The following is a 22,007-nucleotide window of genomic DNA, read 5'->3' as shown; positions in this document are numbered from 1 at the left end:
TATTTTTCATAATAATTGAAACTCTTGCGGTGATGAAACGTAACTTAAGTTTGAGTGAAAATTCTCTTTCAGAAAAGCCCCAAAAAATATGTTGTCTCACTTTTTAGTCAGCCTTTTCTTTGTTTTATGTGATTACAAAAAATCCAAATCTGTGACTGTCCTAGTCACTTCAAGACGTCTCATTGGGCTTCAATAACAGGTGATGGGCAAATTTCCCTTTTTCCCCCATGATAAAACACACACCTGTCAAATGAGATGTGACATCTACAGATTAACAGGAAATGGAAATCCGGGTGGTCATTGCCATCTTTACATGTTCCATGTAAGGATAGCAATGATCATGATTATTTTTTTAATATACAGAAGCTATTCAAATATCATATTCAGTATCAGACAATGATTTTAGTAACCGTACATGTGTGCTGTAAATAATCAGATGATTGTTAAGGATAAATGTAGCTGTTTGATATAGACGGAACATTTATTTTTCATTATATTTCTATTGTGGGTTTCCTTTATGCTCCTACCTGTGTATTTTGGAGAATTTGTGTGAGTGGGCATGATAATGAAGGTACTAATTTAAGATATCCATAATAACATTCTTATTACATTCAAGATATTGTCAACTGAGTTTTTCCTGAGAAAAACTGCCATTTCAAAGATCAACAATCCAAATGTTACTGCTTATAATTTAAATGTAGGATATTCAAACATGTTCCTATGAAGAACTGATATGTCCAAATGTTAATTTTGGAGAAGAAAAGAGATGTATATCAGAAATTGAAAGCCCAGTAAGCATGAATGGAAAATGAGAAATTAAGTTTTTAACACAACTCTGTATAGTAATGTTACAGTGAGTATCTTTGATTCAAATTGTTACTAGTGAGAATAAAGTTTTTACACGGAGAAATGCTTTTATGGATCTCTAAAATATTATTAGTGATAGGTGGGTGTTTGCTGTAACGTTAAAACGGCTCTCCATAACACAGTTGATTTCTGTTTTTCTATCTGTTAACACAAAGAACTAGAACCTGCACACCATCATCTGACTCTTCATTTACTGCCAGAACAAAACACAAAGAAGCACACATACATGGGTTACACATATATATGATGGTATTGGGTCACAAACAGACTTTTTTTTGGTGTTATTGGTGAAACCAGAGAGAAGTTGAAAACTGGTATCAGTTTTGTAAACAATTTGAATATTTGGTGTGAATAAATTCCAAAGTAGCAATCCGTTTAAAGCATTTGTTTTATATTTGACAATTAAACAAGACATTCACTTTTTCTTCTTCTATAAAACACACATTGTTGCTTTCCAAATCTTCCCTTTGGACTCGTCACACAGAACAGAGTTATTTTCAGTGATGAGCTACTGTACAGTCGATGCTACCTGAGTGCCACTACAGTGCAGCTTCAAGAGAAAAGAAAACAAACAAAAGCTGTGCTTATTTTTACAGCTTAATTATTGAGAAATGATGATGTACCTAAAATCATTCCAAAGAGGCTCAAAGCTGAACCTTTCTGAAACAAGAAGCATCAAACACCTGGAACATAACGAGTGATTTACATTCATCTGAGCTAGCTGTACCTCTCTTGCATAGATTTCAGGATTGGATTTTAACAGTACAGCTCTGTTTAAAAACAACAGTAAACTTTGAGAGTCAGACATACGATTGAAAAAAAGTCTTTGGCTGCTGAAGTATTTTATCAAATAAATATACAGTGTGCAAAAGTATTTCAGTATATACAAAAATACGTAAACATTTCAACATCTATACAGTGTAAAAAATACAGGAAGCCGGCATATTTCTGAAATCACAGTCATGTTTGCTAATTATTTAAAGGTCAGTGTGTTTGTGGCTTCAAACTGTTTGTTTTCTGAAAAACAATTGAAGGGAAAGCAGGTCATGAGTAACTTTCATTATCGGTCCAAGAAGTCATCCACTGCTTTTTATCAAAAGGATCCAGTTTGACTTTTCCATCTATACACTCTGGAGTTTCTTTTTTGATTCGCACGGCGTAATAGCGAGGAACGCTGTCGTCTTGTTTGGAGCGTTGGAAGAATCCACACTAGGAAGAGAGATTTGAAGAAAAAAATTATTTAAGACTGATATATGTCATTTGTTGTCATAATCACTGTAAACAACGAGAGGAGAAATGTGGAGGAAGGTTAAGCATGCTTTGCAGTTTTTTAACGGGGGGGGGGGGGCAGCCAGGCAGTGAGAGCGACATCAGCAAAGCAACTGCAGAGCACAAAACGATTGTTTGTTTTTGCAAAATAGGCAAAAAAAAAAACAAGCCTGTAGGAAGAAAATGCTTTGATGATTTCCTTGCCAACATTCAGAGACACATATTGCACAGGAATCTTGAAGCTTACATTACATAGTTTTTTTTATGTTTTGTAATGCAGAAGTTCTTCATCAGCTCAGAACAATATGTGTCTGAATGCTTTGGCGTTAAAGCGGCAGCAGATTCAGATTAAAGGTGAGTTCATTAGTGACTGCAGGCTCTTCATGCTGGCAGCTTGTTTTTTACCCCTGGTCAGAGTATAAATCAGGCGTCAGCAGTGAGTTTGTCTTTGTCAGAAGGCTGAACATGGATCTCTGCCTTGTGATACGTAGCATCGAATTCCTCTTTTGATGCTCTCTTGAAGAAACCACACTGAGGGGGAGCAAGGGGATTGTTACCAGTTACAAACTGAGTCAGAGGAGACACTGGGATTTCTTCAAACAAAAAGCTTTCACAAATCCAAGTTCCAACAATTATTCCCACGCAAACATCATGTATGTCTTGTTTTATTTACACATAGCATGACCTGAAACTCATTTATGTAGTCTGATATATTGTTGTCACTTGGCAGATTTATGTTGAATCTCAAAAGCAACTTAATACTTACCTTAGCCTTTAAGAAATAAAGTCATTAGTCAGCGAGATGAGAAGAATAAAACTGTTCTTGTATCAGAGCAGAGCTGTTCTACAAATGACTCCCTATGGCAAACTGTCATTTTTACACTGTTTTTATGTAGAGCAGTGCTTCCCAAAGTGTGGGCCGCAGCCCCCTGGTGGGCATTGTGGGTACTGCAGGTGGGCCGCAAAAAGCCCTCCACCAATTTTAAAAATAAATATCACAATAATGATGATTTACCATGAGTCAACCCTTTGAGTGATTAGTAAGGCGTGTCATGACTATTCATGGACAAAATGTTTAGTAAACTTTTGTGTCTATCTTGCCATAATATCATGTTGTAATGTCCAATAATTTACCCTAGCTGAAAGTGATAGCTGTAGTCATAACTTTTATTTTATAATGGGCCGCGGCAGTCTTAAGTTTGGGAAAGGCTGATGTAGAATATACACTAATAAATATATTATATGATGTCTCTGTACAACTGCTAATATATTTACTGTACAAACTACTACTTATCTAATATCATAGTTTATCTCCAATTTATTTCCCCTCATGTTTTCTCTTGTGTTACTCAGCATGGTCGACATGAAGGTGTAATGTCCGCCCCTCACCTTCCACAGCAGAAACACCAACAGAGCTAAAATCAGTATTCCTGCCAGAACAGCCACCAGAATGATCCACCAGGGAACTCCACTGTGCTGCGCTACTTCACTGTCTGGAGACACTGTCACCGTCACCTGTCATCAAACATCACAGAGAGGATAACAGTGAGATCAGCTGAGTCAGGATTAACGTTCAGAAGCTGTTCATGATTTGTCATTGCTGCTCTTTTAACTTACAGCAGTGTCAGGAGTTCGTAGGATCATGTTTTTAGCCTCAGTATGAAGGATGAGCGAGGCCTTCACAAGAATGCTCAAGTGTGAGAGAGAGGCGTAGTCCTGTGTTGATGGAAGAAAAGAGCAGCTCAGTTAAGACAGACATAAATAATGAGGCATTAGCCAAACTGATGACGAGGCACATGTTAAAGATAAAATACCTCAATAAATGTTGAGTTCCAGAGACGAGATCTAAGTTCAACCACAGTACCGTCCAGGCCCTCAAGGGGGCACTGTAGCACCACACATTTGATCTCACTGTTGCATGTCTGAGAAGAAAATGGCATTATGTGTCAAAATAAATTCACACCTTAATAAAAAATAATGTGAACAAATCCGTTCAATGACTCACCAGAGTTTTACTTTTGCCAGACAGGAAAGACATTTTTCCAACAGCTTTTCTTTCTGCAATTTCACGTTTTGTCCTTGAAGCGGAGGACTCCTGAAAGAACATTTTTTCTCATTGATTCAAAGTGGAATCTATCAATGCAGGTCTGTATATTATTTTATATTTATTTTGTATAAGTAGGTTTAGAAACACCACCTTTATGTGCTTGAGAGAGCTGATTTCAGACTGTGGAGAGCAAAGGACTTCCTGTGGTCCTGTCGAGGTGATTTTCACCAGGTAAAGAAGCCATTTCCCATCTTTGTTATATTTGGGCCACTGAATGTGAAGTGAGGCTTTGACAGAAGGTGTCAAAGTCTTCCACAAGTTATTTATCTGAAAGAGAACATAATATGTTATAATGTTGTGATTTAATATGCTAAGGCTAAAGACAGAAGTGGTATCATAGTCACACATAGAAGCAGCTCAAACTCACTCTGAACGTATAATTGATCAAACTTCCAATCTCTTCTTCTGTCCTCATGGCACTCTCCCCTTTAACAACACCTCCAAATGTAACCTGATTCGGTCTGGCTTCTCTGATGAATTCAATAAAAAAACACTTTGTTCATATTCTGTTGGAGGAACTTGAGTATTCATCTGAAAATAAACTATAATGACGCAGACTTACCCACTGACAGAAAGAGGCAATTCAATCATGACTTTAGCCTTTACTTTAACTGGGGCAATACTTTTTTGCACACTCGTCCTGAAAGAAATAAACCCGTGTTTATAGAAAAATAATAATATTGAAGTTAATGAAAAACATCAGGGAACAAAAGTGTGACTTTCTGAAAAGGTGCAAATTACAATAAAAACTCTTATATGTGCAGAAAATTCCCAGCTGTATCAGCAGTACTTACGTCTGCAGATGAAGGACAAAGTTCATCTCTGTGGTGTCAAGAGTCATGCCCACCGTGCTCAGGATGATGTAAAATGTAGTCTAGTGGGGGGGAATAAAAAAAATCTCAAACTGCATTTTTTTTTTTCTTAAATTAAAGTATCAGAATGAACGAGCAAATCTTAAAACATGTCCGTACCTGGGAGTCACGTTTAAAAGGATTCCCCAGCTCACAGTCAGCTTGAGAGCCATTCTGATTGGCTGTGCAGATGATCGGCTTATCCACCTAAAAAAAAAGGACACATTTAACTAAAATCTAAATATAGGAGATTGTGCAGGCATTTTAGCACTAGATTTAAACACTTTTTTAAATTCTGAATTTTCTGTCAATCAGCTGATTTACATAATTAATTATTGAGATTACTTCTACTAACTTTCTGTACAAATACCATGAATGCTTTGTAACTTGTACTATGAGGACGACTACAGAAAGAGAGCAGAAATAGACAGAATGATCTCCTGCTTAGGGTTGTATAAGACTGTTAAACATCCTGCTAGTGGAATAAATTATTTTATACAACATTTAATAAGGCTCATTTTTAGTCTGCACTGATTGGACTTTTCTAATCATAGCACAGGTCTCATTGCTTTTATTGTTAACATTGTCTTTTTTACTTTTTCATCACAAGTTAATCATTTTTCCAGACAAGATACTGAAAGTTCAGACAAATCAATGTCAGCTAAACCTGTGCTAACATGAGATTTGAAAGGTTTGGCTTCATGTTCATTAGGGGAACGGCTTTGAAGAGAAGCATATTAATCAATGGTATGGGAAAACGTATTGTTTTAGTATCAGTGAAACTTAGATATCATATCGGTACACGTATTGAGAAATACCCAGTCCAAATGCTAAATTATAGCATATTAGCATGGTATAATTAGCCTAAGGACAGTTAAAGGCTGGCTGAGGACCTGTCATGGAAAATGTATGTGCCTACTGAAAATGACTGTTAGTGTTGCTAATTACAGAAACTGATGATTAATAGAAAAGGACCTTGACACTTGGTGAAACTGTCTTCCCGGATTGAACTGTCCGTACCATGTGTTTCTTATCTTAGCATAGCCACAGTGGGTGCGTCATAACTTGGTAACTATGAGTGTCTATACAGTACAGAGAGGGACTGACCTTCTCTGAGCTTTGCTGCAGACTGATTTTTCACTCTGAAGCCTTGTTCCTTCCATTTGCAAAGGGAATAATAAAATACCAACAACTACAACTGAATGACTCAATTATCTGTTATTTAACAAACTCTCTTTACAGAAATTTCCAGCACAAAATGCAGATGTGTATAAAACGGGTTGAGCTGACGATGACATGGATTTAACAGAAAATATACTGAGCCTCAGTCTCCCAATGCAAGACTCAACTTTCCTAGGAAGCACCACCCTCGTGCAGAATTTGAACTCCCAGTTTTCATCCATGCAACACTTCATCTCATCTGCTAAAATGAACAACATTATAAGTTATTAATAAAAAGGAGATATCGAGCGGCGCGAGAAGCTACAGAAATGTATACTGAATGTGTAATCAATGTAAGTCCATGTAATGAGTCGACTAAGGCCTGTGTAAGCAGTACTACATCAACATGGGGACACTATTGAGGCTGCACACTTAGTGGTCTTGTTTACCGTTGTTTGTGAGCGGACTCCTGAATACGACAGTGTTTCTGGGAAAGTCCCCACCACCTTTGCCTCATAAGCATCATCTCCGTTCATGTTGTTGACGGTCACTCGCAGAGCTAAATCCTTCCTCTCATAGTTCAGATAAAACACAGGGACGTTGTTCCTCCTGCAGATACACAAACATAATACCTCACTTCAGGCTCTCAGCTTGTCTAAGTCCATTCTGGCTCCAGAGGGTTGAAATGTAAGAGCTCACATGGGTAACGGGGAGTCCATGTCCAGGTTGTTTTGTTTGTAGTAGAGTTTGTACTCCATCTTCAGGTTACTCCGGCAGACGTGATCCCTCCCACACCCCTCTTTTACAAAGTTCACCTGCAACACGTTTAGACAAAATCAAATACAAACTTTGCTCCAACAATAAGTGTATCTTAAATGCTGCAGTCTGAAAGTTCACCTGTATGATGTCTTTACTGGGCTGAGAGGAGTCTAGTATGGGCATGAGCGGAGGGAGGCTGTTCTTTGCCTGTCTTCTTTTAGTGCCCACGATTTCTGCAGACACCTCGATAGGAATGCTTCTCATCTTGTCCTTTATATTGTCCTGAGGTAAGAAAAAACACAAGCAGTAGTTATATAGAGCCTATTAAATGCTTCTGCAGGTTTTTGTTATGCAAGAGGAAGTTGTAGAAAGATATCATGTGGTTTATATTTATTAAAATAACATCTAAATTAGCTTTTTATTTCATTGTATATACTTTGTCAATTCTGCCTAAGAGCTATGATAACTATACATTACTATTCACTGTTGTGAAAACAATATCAAAGGAAATATACATCATATAAGGTTAAATATTCAAACTGTCTTGCATCGCGCAAATCTTATGGTTTAAATCACATTTAATGCAGCAACTGCATTAATTTTCCAATTTACAATTGTTAGTGGTTAGGGTTGTACTGATATATATCCCTAGTCTGTCTACAAACCCCCCAACTATGAGAGAAGTCCATCCTCTCCGTCTTTTGCCTGCTCCACTTTTCAGAAAATGTGTGCTAAAACAGGCCGTTTGGAGGTTTTACCACTATGACATCACAAAGGTCAGTAGCCCCTCCCCTAAAGAGTCCAAAATTCAAAGATAATACAAGATTATCTAACATACTGTCTCATCACTTCATCAATAATAACATCAGTGAAACTGGATTCGATGATTTGTTTTACTAAAAATATCTGAGATAATAACTGGATGAATTCTGTGTTGATTGACAGCTTAATTGACTTTTTATTCATTGTAGGGCTTTATTTAGGGTTCCAAGAGAAGATGTCCTTATTTCGTATGCAAAATTATTGTTATTATTTTTTTTAAAGCTTGCAACTTAAATGACAAATTCTGCTGTGACATCAAATTCTGTGATACATTGTGTCAGCAACTGTTCAAATGTGAAGCTACATTATTACCTTAAACTTTTTTAGAGCACATAGATATTTCTCTTGACTGAGCGGCTGAGTTTTGTTTTCAGTAATTTCTTACTAAATCTAGTAATGACTGTTGGGTATCTGCATTAAATACTGCAAATGTGATTGAACTGTGAGCGTGTTTAACCTTCAGTCTGGCTGTTTTCTTCGTGCACATTTCCTGTTTTTGCCCTCGGAGCTCTATGGTTCCATTAAACTGGTGTTCTGCTTCTGTGCGGGATTTGTTCTGGAACGTCACTCTGGAGGGAAGCCCCTGTTTCCTGCACTCTCCATCCGCCTCCACTGAGTAGCTGATCACTGTGATGAAGGAAACATGTGTAAAAACAACTGAAAAGATCTTAGATCTGCAAAATGAGGGGGGAAATCACTTTACTTACTTAGTCTTGGGTTGTAAGATGCAGGGTTTGCTGTGTAGGTGAAGCATGCCTCTACAGTGAAGCTAAAGGCAGGAAATAAAATATGTTAACATTTACAACGGGAGGTTTTGACTGTGAGGCCAGCTGACATGTCAGAACACCTACCAAATGCTGTTTCCACAGTTTTTTATTGAGAGGTCAATTTCCTGTGGAGATATTTTGACATGTCTCCTGATGCTGACGACTGGCCGTGCCCTGAAAGACAAAGACAGTTATATTAAGTTGTAATACAAATCAGTAATGCTGAAATGTACCGGTATTGTTCAGGGAAAATATACCTGTAGATTAGAGCAGAGTCCGACAGAGAGCCTACAGCCACATCTGGATAAGAATTACTGTCCAAGTCCATGTTCCCAGCCAGAGAATATCCAAAGAGCTTCATGTTGTGCTGCTTTCCTGAAAGGATCTGCAATGAAAAATAGTTTATTTTTCATTACAAAAAATGATTTAGATTTTAAAAAAGTGAGGAAATGTATCAAATAGCATAAAATTGAATTATGACTTTTTGGGTATAAAGTTGAGCTTTAGTTCTTGACAGGGATATAACAGAAGTTTCAGCTCAATAGCAAAACCCCAAAATACAAAATTAATAAATAAATGGCTTTACTGAAAACAAATGAGAATCCCCATGTAAAGAAGAAAGGAGCAGCCAAATCGATGTCTTTTACATGTGAAAAGGTTCTTGTAGAACTCACACCTACATTGACTGACTTTGGGCCAATCAGATGTAGAGAAATACTAAACGCTGACACATTATCACCTTCACCTTGGTTTACCTTCAGTGCTTTAGCATTACACTTTGACTATATTACTAATATTGAACTACCACATACACCCCTTGTTTCAAGATCCACATCCTCAGGTTGGAATCCAAGCTTTCAGGTACAAATTTGAAATCTTCAAGCTAATGCCAAGATGGCCGTGGTGACATCACTACGAGTTGTGTTTCATTGATATGAACTCTCACACAGAGATTTTTATTAAGGCTGATTAGCTCGCCTCATCACTAGTTGATCTTGATGTAAATAGTGAAATCCCAAGTTCAGTTGATAATTCAAACTTGTTTGCTAACTATTTCCACATCCAGGCAGCAGTTAGGGAGCATCTCTACAAATGCACTTCCTGTATTCAGTCTGCTTGTATCTCTGTTTTTGATCTTCACCTGCTCCCGAGAAAAATATGTGTCTCTTTAGCTGTTGAATGCTGCATTTTGTTCACCAGCTAGCCGCTATCTGTCTGCCATTTGTTGCAGATAAAGTGGTCATGAGATTTTTTTATTTACATGGAAAAACAGCTGAGGCCATAAAGGAGCACTGACAAGAGCTGTGAGACTGAACCAAAACAGGAAAGTTCATGGGCAGAAACCCAAAAGAGCGAGCTCAAATTCCACATAAAATGAGGGTTGTATAAAACTATAAAGAGTGCTGATCATACTCTCTGGATGAGACACTTTGACACATGTGTTTTCACATAATCAAACTGACGTGATTGAGATGGAAATGGAGATAACAGAAGCAACAACATTCCAAAACAAACCTGTGCAGGTGTGGTTTTGATTCCTTGAGCAGAGCCATGATAAATGTAGACTTTTCCTGCCCCGCCATCATCATGTGGAGCTCCAACAGCAACGTCTGAATGAGAGAAGAAACCAGTTTACTTGACATCAAATGATAGAAAAAAACACAACTAAGTGAAAATGACAGCTGATTTACCTTCATATGAGTCTTGATTGATGTTTCCAATGTTCTCCACTGCCAGTCCAAACATGGAGTCTTTGGTCCCGTTAAGACGGACAGGAGTGACTCTTTCCCACCTTCCTGCCTGGTTGATGTAAACGTAAACAGCTCCTCCAATGTCTCTGTCCTTCATGTAAAACTGAGGCGCTCCCACCACTATGTCTTGCCATCTACATCAAGGACGGAAGTCAAATAATGAACATACAGAATATGATCCCATTAATAAAGTGCCAAAAGTCCATTTAAAGAAAAAAAAAGGCATTAAGATAGTATTATAATGAAGAGATCCTTTCAAGGCTTTAAATATTTATTCTACATCTGCGTTCACTCTCCTGCTTTTTATTTTACTTTTAAGATTTAAGTAAGTTGTAGTTGTAGTTTTTCCTACCCATCACCATTCAGATCAACTACAGCCAAGTCGTATCCAAAGGAGGATGCAAGTCCTGGTCCGTGCAGGGTGTGCGCCACTAAAAGTCTGCCTGAGGCTTCATTTTCTTTTCTCAAAAAGACCACAGCTCCACTGTGATTGGCTCTGGGAGCTCCCGCAACCACTGTCAGGCCGTGACTTCTCATGATTTTGTGTCCCGAGTCGAGGGAGAATCCTGCAGTGTGAGAGACGTAGGACTTAAAATATCTCATTTTACACCAAAGAACAGGCTCATTGTTAGCCCTTTACTGTAAGATGACTGTACAGCTGGTAATATTCACAATGTCCTCCTGTTGAATGCAATTACACAGACTGGCCAGTAGGAGTCACTAGTGCAGTAAAAATGACCAAATCTTTTTCCTGTCATTTTTCGCTAATGAAACTGCTGACAATGCTCTATGAACACTACTTACAAGAGGAATTTGTTTCTCTTCATGTCTCAGTGGTTTTATGTGTGAAAATATTTTTACACACACAAGACAAAACTCAAGAATAAGACAAGACTGTTTCATATTTACTGAAGTGTTTCCTGAGAACCATCACCTGTTTACTGCTTTTGTTCACAATCAAAAATGTGTTCACTTAATTCTTCAGCCAGCCACCATTCTTTAAGAATAAAAGCTGCTTGCCCTGTTTTAAATGCAGTAATCGATTAGATCCAAAGAGATTTTTCACAAGAAGCATTCAGAGTTTTTTTTTTACAGTTTTAAAAACACAGTTGTATGATGGCTCAGTTTGTTATACATTCTTTGTGGACAGACACTCACCTAGATAGCTGTTAGCAGGTAGAGGAACCAGCTCAGGGTTCAGGAGATGCTCATCTCCAACCTCATACGGGCCGTCATCATAAATCCCCATCTCCAGCAAAGTGTTGTTCTTCTGCTCCACTCGTACAATACCTGGAGAAGATGTAAGAGAGAAAAAAGCTTACAATCTTTACTGAAAATATTTTAGATAAAAAGAGATGAAAACCGATATTGAATGATTAGTTGTTTTGAATAGATAAAATAAAAGCTCTGTATGTTAGACCTTTCCAGTTGTAAGCTCCTGGTGCTCCAAACACCACATAATGATAATCCTTGGTGAAGGTGGCAGCCAAACCCTGCTGGCAAGATCCAAACATCTCATGGCCTCTGGCTCTGCCTTCACAGAAGTTCCAGTTTCCTCCGTCCTCATCAGAGGACGTGTCGATGGTCAGGTCCTGACTCAGGACGTAACAGCGCCCTGTGATGTCATGGGACTCCTGAGGGGTGTTCACAAACAAACGCCTCTGATAGCGATGAGCACAGGTCTGAAATTAAAAACACAGCCATGTTTAAAATCAAACCTGGACGTACAGATTTAATGAGAGCAAACACAGACTGGTGTTAGAGACACTCACCACAATCTTTCCTCCAGGTCCCTGACTCTTAACCGTCACTCCCATCCACTGATTCTCCTTATTCTCAACTCGAACATTCTCTGTTAGAATAAAGAAACAGAAATAAAAGATATAACCTCTGATAGACAGACAGACAGATTGACAGACAGACAGACAGACAGACACACACACAGACAGACAGACACACAGACAGACAGACAGACACACAGACAGACAAACAGACAGACAGACAGACAGACACACAGACACAGACAGACAGACAGACAGACAGACAGACAGACAGACAGACAGACAGACAGACACACAGACACACAGACACACAGACAGACAGACAGACAGACACACAGACAGACAGACACAGACACAGACACAGACAGACAGACAGACAGACAGACAGACAGACACTTGACTCACCTTCATTATCAAATACAATGCGCTCACAGTCATTGTTCTGGGTGATGTCACATTTATAAAGTCCTCCGGTGATGTTGGCTGTCTGTTTTCCCAAAGCTGTAGCTCTCGGTGCACCAATCAAGAGCCTGAAGACAAAGACAAAATAATTAAGCTACCTTTTTATTTCATCACATATTCCAAGATTTCATGAAAAGTACTGAAATAACTTTTTAGTGTAGCTTCCTGTGGACACCTTGACTGTATAACTTAGTCTGCATTTCTAAGTTTAAGAGCAACACCGTGCTACATTTTGAACATGTATGTGAGAAGGTCAACAGCGACATTGTTGGCATCGCAACAAGAATGCCAGTTCTTTCCTGTCTGCAAAGAGGATGTAACATGTCTGTTGTGTTTCAAAATACTAATATCTTCACTAGTTTCACTTCTTTTAAGTGACCAACGACTACATCACCAAAATGAAGTGTACTAAAACATGCTCCTTATGTAAAGTATCCTCCTACAATGAAAAGCAAAAGTAAAAAACACAAACTAAATCTAGGTTGTGTTTCTACAGCTCCACAGAGATAAAGAAAATTGTTCTAAATCTTAAGAAAGACATTCTGTTTTTGTGTGAAAAACATTCAAAGGTACAGATAGTGTCTTCTATTGCATTAATATTTGAAACAGAACAATGTGTCCACAACTTTGAGGAACAGAAAACATTAACATGACCAGTATCAAGTAGGATGAATTAATTCTAGTGTTATAAATTGATGATGAAAGAGACACCTAAAGTAAAAAAATGTTTTTTATTTAAATCAGGATAATGTTGTGGGGAATAAAGTTTGAATAAGAGATTTATGTGATTAACCCAGACGTATTCTCTTAGACTCTTAGACTCTCTAAGAGCTCTACCTGTAAAGGCTCTGACTGGTAACTCTTAGAATAGTAAATATGAACATATCACACATAAGGATGTTTCAGTCTTTAGTTAACACATATATTACATATTTCTCAGGAAGAATGATTCCTGGTTGTGTTCAATCATTCTCTGAAAGAGCTGATTTGGTGATAAGAGACAGAACAGAAAATGTCAGTGTGGGACAGTGGAGCAGTGTTCTGACATTCTGCAGAGGGCAGAGGAGCGGTGAGGCAGACAATTTGGAGCGTGTTCACTGCTCTGTTCAAACACAGTTCACTGACCACAGCTTCTCCTCTAAACCCACATTCTCACACAGCCTCCACCGGCCTGAAAAGAGGATGTGTTTCAGCGATGACATTATCAGACAGCCACACTCTCTGATGAAAAGGCTTTTCTTTCACAAGAAGATTTTAAGACCCAAAGAACAAAATATCACGTCTTTGTTGTTGCACATTGTACAGGTATGAAGTTCTGTCACACTGACCGAGCAGAGCTTCAAAAGAAAAAAGTCTCTCTCTCTCTCACACACACACATTCGAGGCGTACATACACAGTGCTACTTTTTTTTTAATTAACCAGGTTAATTAATATCAATTAAGATCAAGATCTCTAATCAATTAAAATCAAGATCTCTTTCACAAGAGAGCAGAAGTACACGTCATAATCAATTAAACATGAATAAAAAAACTTTAACAAACAATAATTTGAGATCAAACAACAATAAAAATGTGCAAATTGGTTCGCAAATAAAGTGCAGAAACGTTTTTTTGTCATTTAAGAAAGAGCCAAAGACTTCAAGTGAAATGAAATCTGCCAGTTTCAAGTCCTTCTTCAGGATGCTGCGTGCAGAAAGGAAACGCTCTTTCACCGAGCTCAGTGCAGACACCAGAAATAGACCGTTAAAAAACATCACCGGAACGCAAGGCATCGCCTGTACGTTTTTTTTACAGAACACTGGCACAGAGTAGAAAATAAAAAAGATATCATCATGCACCTGTATAGTAAGAATACAAAATAGGAATATTACACTTTTCACTGAAGCCATAATAGTTTGAATTTGGACTTGCAGGGAATAATCTCTGTAGTCAGTGACAAGAGACATGACTTTATCTTTGATCCAAAAAAAGAAGAATTAAACTCAACTCTACAATTGTGTAAACTGCCTTTCTTTGAATGGTTTATTTAAGTATCACCAAAACTCTCTATAAATGCTCTATAAGGTGTAAGCAAGAACAATTGTGTGACAGAAAACATAATTTAGACTGACATGACTTTATCACATGTTTATGAATGAATACATGCCTTTCACAATACTTCAAATGAACCTAAACGGGGCCAACTGGGACATGGGTGAGACCTGAACTTATTACACTTTTCAAACGTTCAAATCATTCTCAACACCTTTTGAAATGTCTGCAACACCTTGGTTGCATTTGTACCCTTTTGCACACGATGAAAATGAAGTGCTAAACCAAAGTGGTTTATGTTAATTCCTGTCTATGGTAATCTAGATTCAGCTATAATCTATCCTGCATTGAAAAGTTAGACAAAGTAGTTGAGTTGGTAGCTCAGCTGTGTAGGTGGCCTCTCTATATTGCAACATCTTGTCAAACTTATTATCATCGTAAAAACTAATTCTCTTTGTAGTATGTCAAACGTATTGTTCCCACAAACACACTACACACTTCACCATGACAAAAGACACTTATCAAGCCTTCATAATTCTTAGATTTTTTTTTCACTGACCCTTGATTTCAGACAAGACCGAACCAGCAACCACCTTCTTTTTTTTTTAAATGTCAACTCAACTGGCACAGGCAGTTTGGATTAGCAATAGCTAGTGAGCTATTAGCCATAGCTCAGTAAGTTGGTTACACTGCAGTCTCCCTAAACCTATGTATGCCTTCGACCAACTTGTTCTGAACAGCTGCACAGCAATATTATATCTGGGAGCATTAAAAATTATAGGTAGGAAGGCTATCAAACGTTTAAAAAAAAATAGAGCGATTAATCTGTGAATTTCAATAGTTGACCATGATAAATCACATTTTTAATTGCATGTTTGAATATCCATCATTTTGCCGTTCAGAACAGTTATTGTAAAGCTTTTATTTTGTATTTTTGTACTGTTTTAGTCTAAGGATACTTTGCTTCCTTTTTGGATACCTACCTGCTTCTACTATTAAAGAAAAAAAGGAACTTCTGGTAGATTGAAGGTTCCATCATTAACTTAAGTATAGATCAGAAACTAAAAGAAAGCAGCTGAAGGGAACGGTTAAAAAGTAAAATGTTTGATGTCGTGAGGTGGGTGTAACTTTTGACTCATTACCTGAGCCCTCTTGGAGTTTTGTTAAAGTGAAATGAGCCTCAAAGGTGAGGAGGTGTTGTTTGTTTCCATCACTGTGACTACTGGGAGACACTGCTGTCAGCGCAGTGGCTTAGGTACGGTGCCCCTAAAGGGACAAAAGAGCACGCGATCAATGCGATTAAAAAAATGACAGCCCTAGTAGTCTCATTATGCCTTTATAAAACAGTGAAACGTATCACTGATTATACATTTTTACTGGGGAATAACATAAAAAAGGCTGTTTTTGAATTGTGGTTACAGTTTCTCTCTGACACCTACCCAGCAACAGAATTAACATCCATTAAAAATAGTTGCTCATCTTGCTGACACTTGTTTTTCTAGGTGATATTGAGGCAAACGTATTTATTTCAGTCTGTTTCATAACCAGCTAAAAAATCCTCACATGAGCTTTCAGACTCGTTCTTACAGTGAGGAAAGTTGTTTTCTTACATTTAATTAGTTCTGACATTTCTGAAGACCTGGTCAGCTGAATCTACAAAAAACAGAATATCAATTTTGTAGGCCATCTTTAGTTACAGTACAGCTACTGAGGATAATTATAATTGCCAAAACTTATTTAAAAAGACTCTAAAAGTACATGTTGGGATGGGAGGCTATCATGTGTTTAGATTCAAAGTGTGTGTAGGAATTATCTCCAAGTAAAGAGAGGAAATCCTGACATGAGGAAAACCTCTCCACCCTTTTCTCCTCCTTGTTTCTCTGCAGCTCCTTCAGTGAAACACCAACTGATCTGTGGCACAGCCCTGTGAATCATCATCTGCTGAACAAGGACCCTCTTGAGGAGATCTGATGAGAGACAAGAGACCAAACTGCAAACCCTCCCCTCAAACAAAGGCCAGTCAATGTAAATACAAACAGCCTTTACAAACGTCTTTACTTCTGAGATTCAGTATGCTGAGTTTCAGTTCAGTGCATACGTTGTAATGCTGCAACAACTGCAGAGACATTAGAGACACTGTACATGAAGTTTTATTATAGAATAAAACTGGAAGACTCTGCAAAAAGTGAGAGTGAGTGCTAATGATGACAATGCACTGACAAAAAGAAAGCAAAAATACAATTATCGGATGCAAATGAAAGACTTGTACAAGTGGCCCCCAAAACCTGCACTTCTAAGCATAGATAGAATAAATTCTCAGATTGAAAGAGTGAGCTCCCATAATGTTCTTCAGCTTCAGTGAACGCTCCGTTTTGCTTTAAAGAAGATCAAATCCACAAGGCTATGTGTAGAAAAAGCCCTGTGTGAACGATGAACTTATAACACATGTAAAGGAGAACACCTCAGACATAACTGCAGGGCTTCTCAGGAAAGTGACAGATGTTGAATTTAGCAAGTATCTGAGGGGTAACATTGACATTTACATGTCAGACCGACAGACACATTACCTGCTTGTCAGTTTGGAAAGAGGCTTTTTGTACTTGATGTTACTTTCTGCTGCAGACGGAGATACATGCATAAATGTCTGCATGAGACACTTAAAAAGACTCCAAGTATGAACTACAGTAAACACATCATACTAAAGACATCAAACTGTGTGAAAAAGGGGGATGACACTAGAGCTTCAGGCTGCATCAAAAAAGTGAGTACACACACTTGACTGGAATACAGCCATACAGATAGAGCAATCCATTTAATACATTACAGCTCATAAGAAATGTTTTAGTGACATACGATATGTGTTGCAGTATAAATAATAGGAATTGCATTATAGTACAATAAAATGTCAAAGAATCATTGTTCATCATAGAGCATTGAACTACATATAGTTCAGCTAATTAGCTTTAAAACGTCCCACTTAGTAATCAATCTTCATTTTTTTTAAAGTTTATAAAGAATGTTATTAAAACTCTTCATCAATCTTTTATAAAACTACATTATCCAACATCAGCCAGGCTGTAGAGCGAGACCACTTCCCATCATGCAGTTTGTCTTTCAGTGCAGTGTAAATGGGAGAGTGACTGCTGAGGGTTTACACAGTGATCTCACTCGCCTTTGTTAACAGATGTGGTCAAGAGCTCGTCCAGCTGTGCACTCAAAGCCACAAGAACTGCTGCAGCTGTTCTAACTGTTTCAGTTTACACACACACACGCATACATACACACACACACACGTAAAACTTTGATTGGTGCTGATCTGTGATTGGCTGGGTACATATCACAGAGGAAATCATGAATAAAAAGTTAGGGCTAAAAATATTTTAACTGCATAATTAAAAAACTTCTTCACTGTCTTTTTTTAAGCGAGCCACACTTGAGTGTCACATCTGATGTGAATATCTCAACTCATGATTCACTGATGCCTTCTATCTCTCAGGTTACATGTGCACAGATGGTCGTGCGTGTCCACTCAAATGGAACTTTTCGCCCTGGTTTCTTTCCCTGGACGTTAAATCCACATCATTAACCCGACACGTTATGCAGGGGAGAGTCACACAGTTGTCTCTTTAAAAGATACCACGTTGTGTTCCTTGTTTCTTCCACTCATTGAAAACCAATAAAACAATGTAAGTTGTGCTTCCAATGAACTTATAAGAGGAACAACTTCTTAAAATATATATATAATAAGCAATAAGATTAACAAATCATTGGAAACACAGTAAGAATTAAAAGGCCAGTAGATTTTAGTCGTATGTGTTGCTCCTCATCAGCGTTAAGAATAGGAGCCTGTAGAAGCCAGCGTTCCTCTCCTCACATCTGACTCATTCTAATCACATCAATGTAGACAGTGATATCCAGTATACAGCTGCTAGAGATCATCATCAAACACATGTTTCAGTAAGAGCAGAAGAGACAGATGCAGAGTGTGACACACTGCTGCTGCTGCTGCTTTAAAGAGAGCCGTCAGTGTTCCTCAACACTTCAAGTCAGACATGGTTGTTCATTACCTACTGCTGTGTGCTTTAATGTGCTTTCACTGGACTCGCCTGGCTGATTCTTTCAGGGTCACATGAGGATGTGACGATGAGATAACGTCAGAGAAGTGAGGGCTACTTTCCTCAGTCTCAATAATGTAAAGGGAGGAGTGTTTTAATACAGTAACATGGCGCAGCTATGTTTTTGACAAGGACGTGAGAGGGGAAAAAAAGGGTTGCAAAAAAAAAATGACTTCATTTTCTGCATAGTCATGTTTTGTAGCTCCTACATTGCCCCTTTTGTACATTTTGTGTTTTTTATTTTTATTTTAAATTTTTAAATTCTATTTTATATATTGTAATAGCTTCTTATACTGTATTATTTAAGTTGTTGCTAGTTCTGCTTTATTTCCTTCTTAACTGTTTAGCACCAATACACCAAGTCAAATTCCTTCTATGTGTAAATGTACATGGCAATAAACCCCGATTCTGATTCTGATTCATTGTCAGTGGAGCTAACCCAATGTTTTGATTAACATTAGAAGACAACAGGAAATAATCTCAATTAAAAGTCACTTTTAAGGAAAAATGCAGACCTCCTTAAATTTAAGATTAATAAAGGTGTTTAAGGTCATAAATGTAACCTGTTTGCACTCTTACTTGGACAAGATTTGCAATATGATGGTCTCACTTTGGGCTTCCAGGAAATTGTGACCATCATGTATTACGTCTTTTTTGATATTCCTCAGCCCACAATCGCTGTTTCTGTCCTTAAAGAGCAGCTTTCTTAGTGCCCAGCATGTCAGGTGAATCTTCTCCCTCTTACTTTCAATGGCTGAAAACCAACAATCAGGCCGGTGTGACATTTCAAGCCTCTGTTTGCCTAACAAATATTACATTTCACTTTCACTCTCCTTACACTTATCAACTCTGACAAAAGTAAACGTTGCTCTTTTCAGGACCGCACAAAGGATGACTTGTCAAAAAAAAAAAAAAGCATTTCTTAAGGACAGATTCCAGATTTAAATGAGGAGTAAATTCACTGCAACAGGAGCTGCCTTTCAGCCAAAATACCAGGCAGATAAAATTCCTCAGCTTAAGCCGAATGTGTGTGATCTTTGGGGAATCTCTCTAATTCCTGCTATCACGAATTCTCATCCCTGCTCTCTGTGTCTCAACATGCTGCTGCAGGCTTGTTGTGTGTCTGCTTTACAGTAGCTCTTGCATGCAGCCTCACCCACATCACCCCACCCTGGATCCCTCCTCACTTTACCAATTAATCCAGCATTTGATTTTTATTTGTAAATAACTGGTATGGAAGTATTTAGAGTTTGCCTGTAAAGTCTTGCTTACAACTCTAATTTTAAGAAATCATTCTCCACATCTTGTGTAGGCATAATACCTTAAGGATCAAGTATTAGAAGAAAATCTAACCGATTAACCGACTAACAGTTGCAACACTATGAGTCTACCGTTGTTCTCACTGCTCCCTCAGTTTGACCTAACAGGCACATTTGCATAACAGTTATAACCATTGTTTGTCCACTTGTTGTCTCTCGGCTTCTTCCCCTCTTGCATCCAAAGCACCACAGGGAGACAGACAAGCTCTAAAGAAAACTAGAACAAAAAAACACGTAAAATCGGACAAAACCACTACAGGATTTGAGAAACACTTTCTTTTAAATGTGGGCACAATGTATGACATCACAACTAGGGGATGTCAAATATTTAATTCGTCTCGCAAAGTCAGAATCCTAAAAATGAAGAGGATGTTTTATGCCCAGGATAATTAGACAGTAAGAGTAAAGGAAATAAGTTCAGGAAATTAAGTTAAAAGTAGCCTATTAGCCCACTTCTGTTAGTAATTAAAATGAACCTGTTTGGTCAGGTGGACCTATACGGTCAGAAAAGTGTGTAGGTCTATATAATCAGATGGAAAAGTGGAAAAGTAAAGTTCACGGTATCACTCACATCCGTTGATCCGGGTTGAGCTGCCGGTGCATGGCGAGAGAGAACCCGAACAGACTCCCCGGTTCCCCGTCTTTCCTGATGACATGACTGGTATCAAGGTTGAAGGCGAGCACCACAGTTGGCTCCAGAGAGGAGAAATAAAATAAAAGTGCCAAAAAAGCAGCAGAAGGTCCCTCTCGCATGATGTTGTCCGGTGTTAGTCCAAAGTTAAGAGGCTGACCCCGCTGCTCCTCTCTGATGATCAGCCCGGTGCAGTTTGACTGAAAGCTGGTGCCGCCGCTGCTCGTGTCCCCCCGCCGGGGTGTGTGTGCGCTCCTGCTCCACAGCGCCCCCTCAGGTCACCAGGGGGAACTACACTGCTAGTAAAAGCTGTTAGAGTCAAGGAACAATACGTAGTTTCTGAATTCAATAGAAACATAATCAATACACTATTTTCTTTTCTTTTTTTTATCTCAACACTATGCTATTTCTACTATTTATATTAGTGGTGCATTGTATGTTATGATTTTGATTTTGTAAAATTAAAGCAGTTGACATTTTGACTTGACATAGACTTGATTACATTACTGATGGATGTTATTTTCCAAGAATAAGTCATGTCAGTGTTCAGGTGAGCCATTATGCAAGTAGGCTACCCTGGAACCTGAATAGCCAAATGTTAATATTTACATCTGGGATTTATATGTAAAATAAATCTTTTGTGAATCATAATAGGCTATATCAAATTGTTAGATTTTATTTAGTGAGGCAGTTTTCTTCTTTTTTCTTGATAATGCCTTTACATAGACTGAAAGAAACCTCGGATCAAGCTCTAAATGAAATCTCTGTGTCAACGTTTAGTAGCCTATATGATATAAACATATCAGAAGAGCTATCTGTCAATTATCTAGAAAGGATCCGTTTAAAGGTAGAGGACAAATGACAGAGCCTAGGACACTCCAACGTAGGTTGTTTTGGCAGATAAACAGCACGTGTCTACAGTCAGCTGGACAAACAAAATCCCCCAAATTGAGCCGGACAACGAGACAGGTTGCTGAAGGTCACTAAAGGGTTAAACTATCTTTGGAAGAGTTGGAATTTAATTCAGTATCAATATATTTTGTAAAACCCCATAATATCTGCTGGTCCGGAGGTTGATCATCCATCCAGGAAAAAGTGGATAAAAAATTAATGTACACACTCATTAGTAACACATGCGTAGGACCATATTCATAAATAAGTAATCACTGTAATCATAAGACTCGTGGTTATATGTCCATGAAGGAGAAATGTTTCTTTTGAACAGCTCATCTTTGGTGATGTTGTTTAAGAGACGTTTAAGATCAATCATTTTTCACAAAAACTCTCCTCATGGATCACTTTCATGGTTCTTGA

General features: G+C 38.2%; 1 protein-coding gene across 2 annotated transcripts; it reads right to left on the bottom strand.

Moving 5' to 3' along the window:
- Nucleotides 1–1,237: 1,237 nt before the first annotated feature.
- Nucleotides 1,238–20,895, bottom strand: itga6a (integrin, alpha 6a). 2 transcript variants are annotated; one of them, XM_020651466.3, is made up of 26 exons: nt 20,634–20,895; nt 12,541–12,665; nt 12,127–12,206; nt 11,775–12,036; nt 11,513–11,644; nt 10,707–10,920; nt 10,295–10,488; nt 10,119–10,213; nt 8,861–8,988; nt 8,688–8,777; nt 8,544–8,605; nt 8,294–8,463; nt 7,153–7,296; nt 6,955–7,070; nt 6,705–6,864; nt 5,215–5,301; nt 5,038–5,117; nt 4,806–4,883; nt 4,611–4,713; nt 4,334–4,510; nt 4,142–4,231; nt 3,951–4,058; nt 3,754–3,852; nt 3,526–3,651; nt 2,542–2,667; nt 1,937–2,076 (listed from the first exon to the last, which is right to left on the bottom strand). In XM_020651466.3, the coding sequence occupies exons 1-25, from the start codon at nt 20,813–20,815 to the stop codon at nt 2,560–2,562; spliced, it is 3,210 nt and encodes a 1,069-aa protein (XP_020507122.2). In that variant the 5' UTR covers nt 20,816–20,895; the 3' UTR covers nt 1,937–2,076; nt 2,542–2,559. The 2 variants fall into 2 exon arrangements, with proteins under 2 accessions (XP_065818223.1, XP_020507122.2); XM_065962151.1 differs by lacking the exon at nt 2,542–2,667 and having other exon boundaries at nt 1,238–2,076.
- Between the last annotated feature and the right edge of the window lie 1,112 nt (nt 20,896–22,007).

Source organism: Labrus bergylta, chromosome 13 (assembly GCF_963930695.1).
Source record: "Labrus bergylta chromosome 13, fLabBer1.1, whole genome shotgun sequence".
In the NCBI taxonomy this organism is placed as follows: domain Eukaryota; kingdom Metazoa; phylum Chordata; class Actinopteri; order Labriformes; family Labridae; genus Labrus; species Labrus bergylta.
Note: the sequence above shows the minus strand (reverse complement) of the source record. Positions and strands in the feature narration are given on the sequence as shown.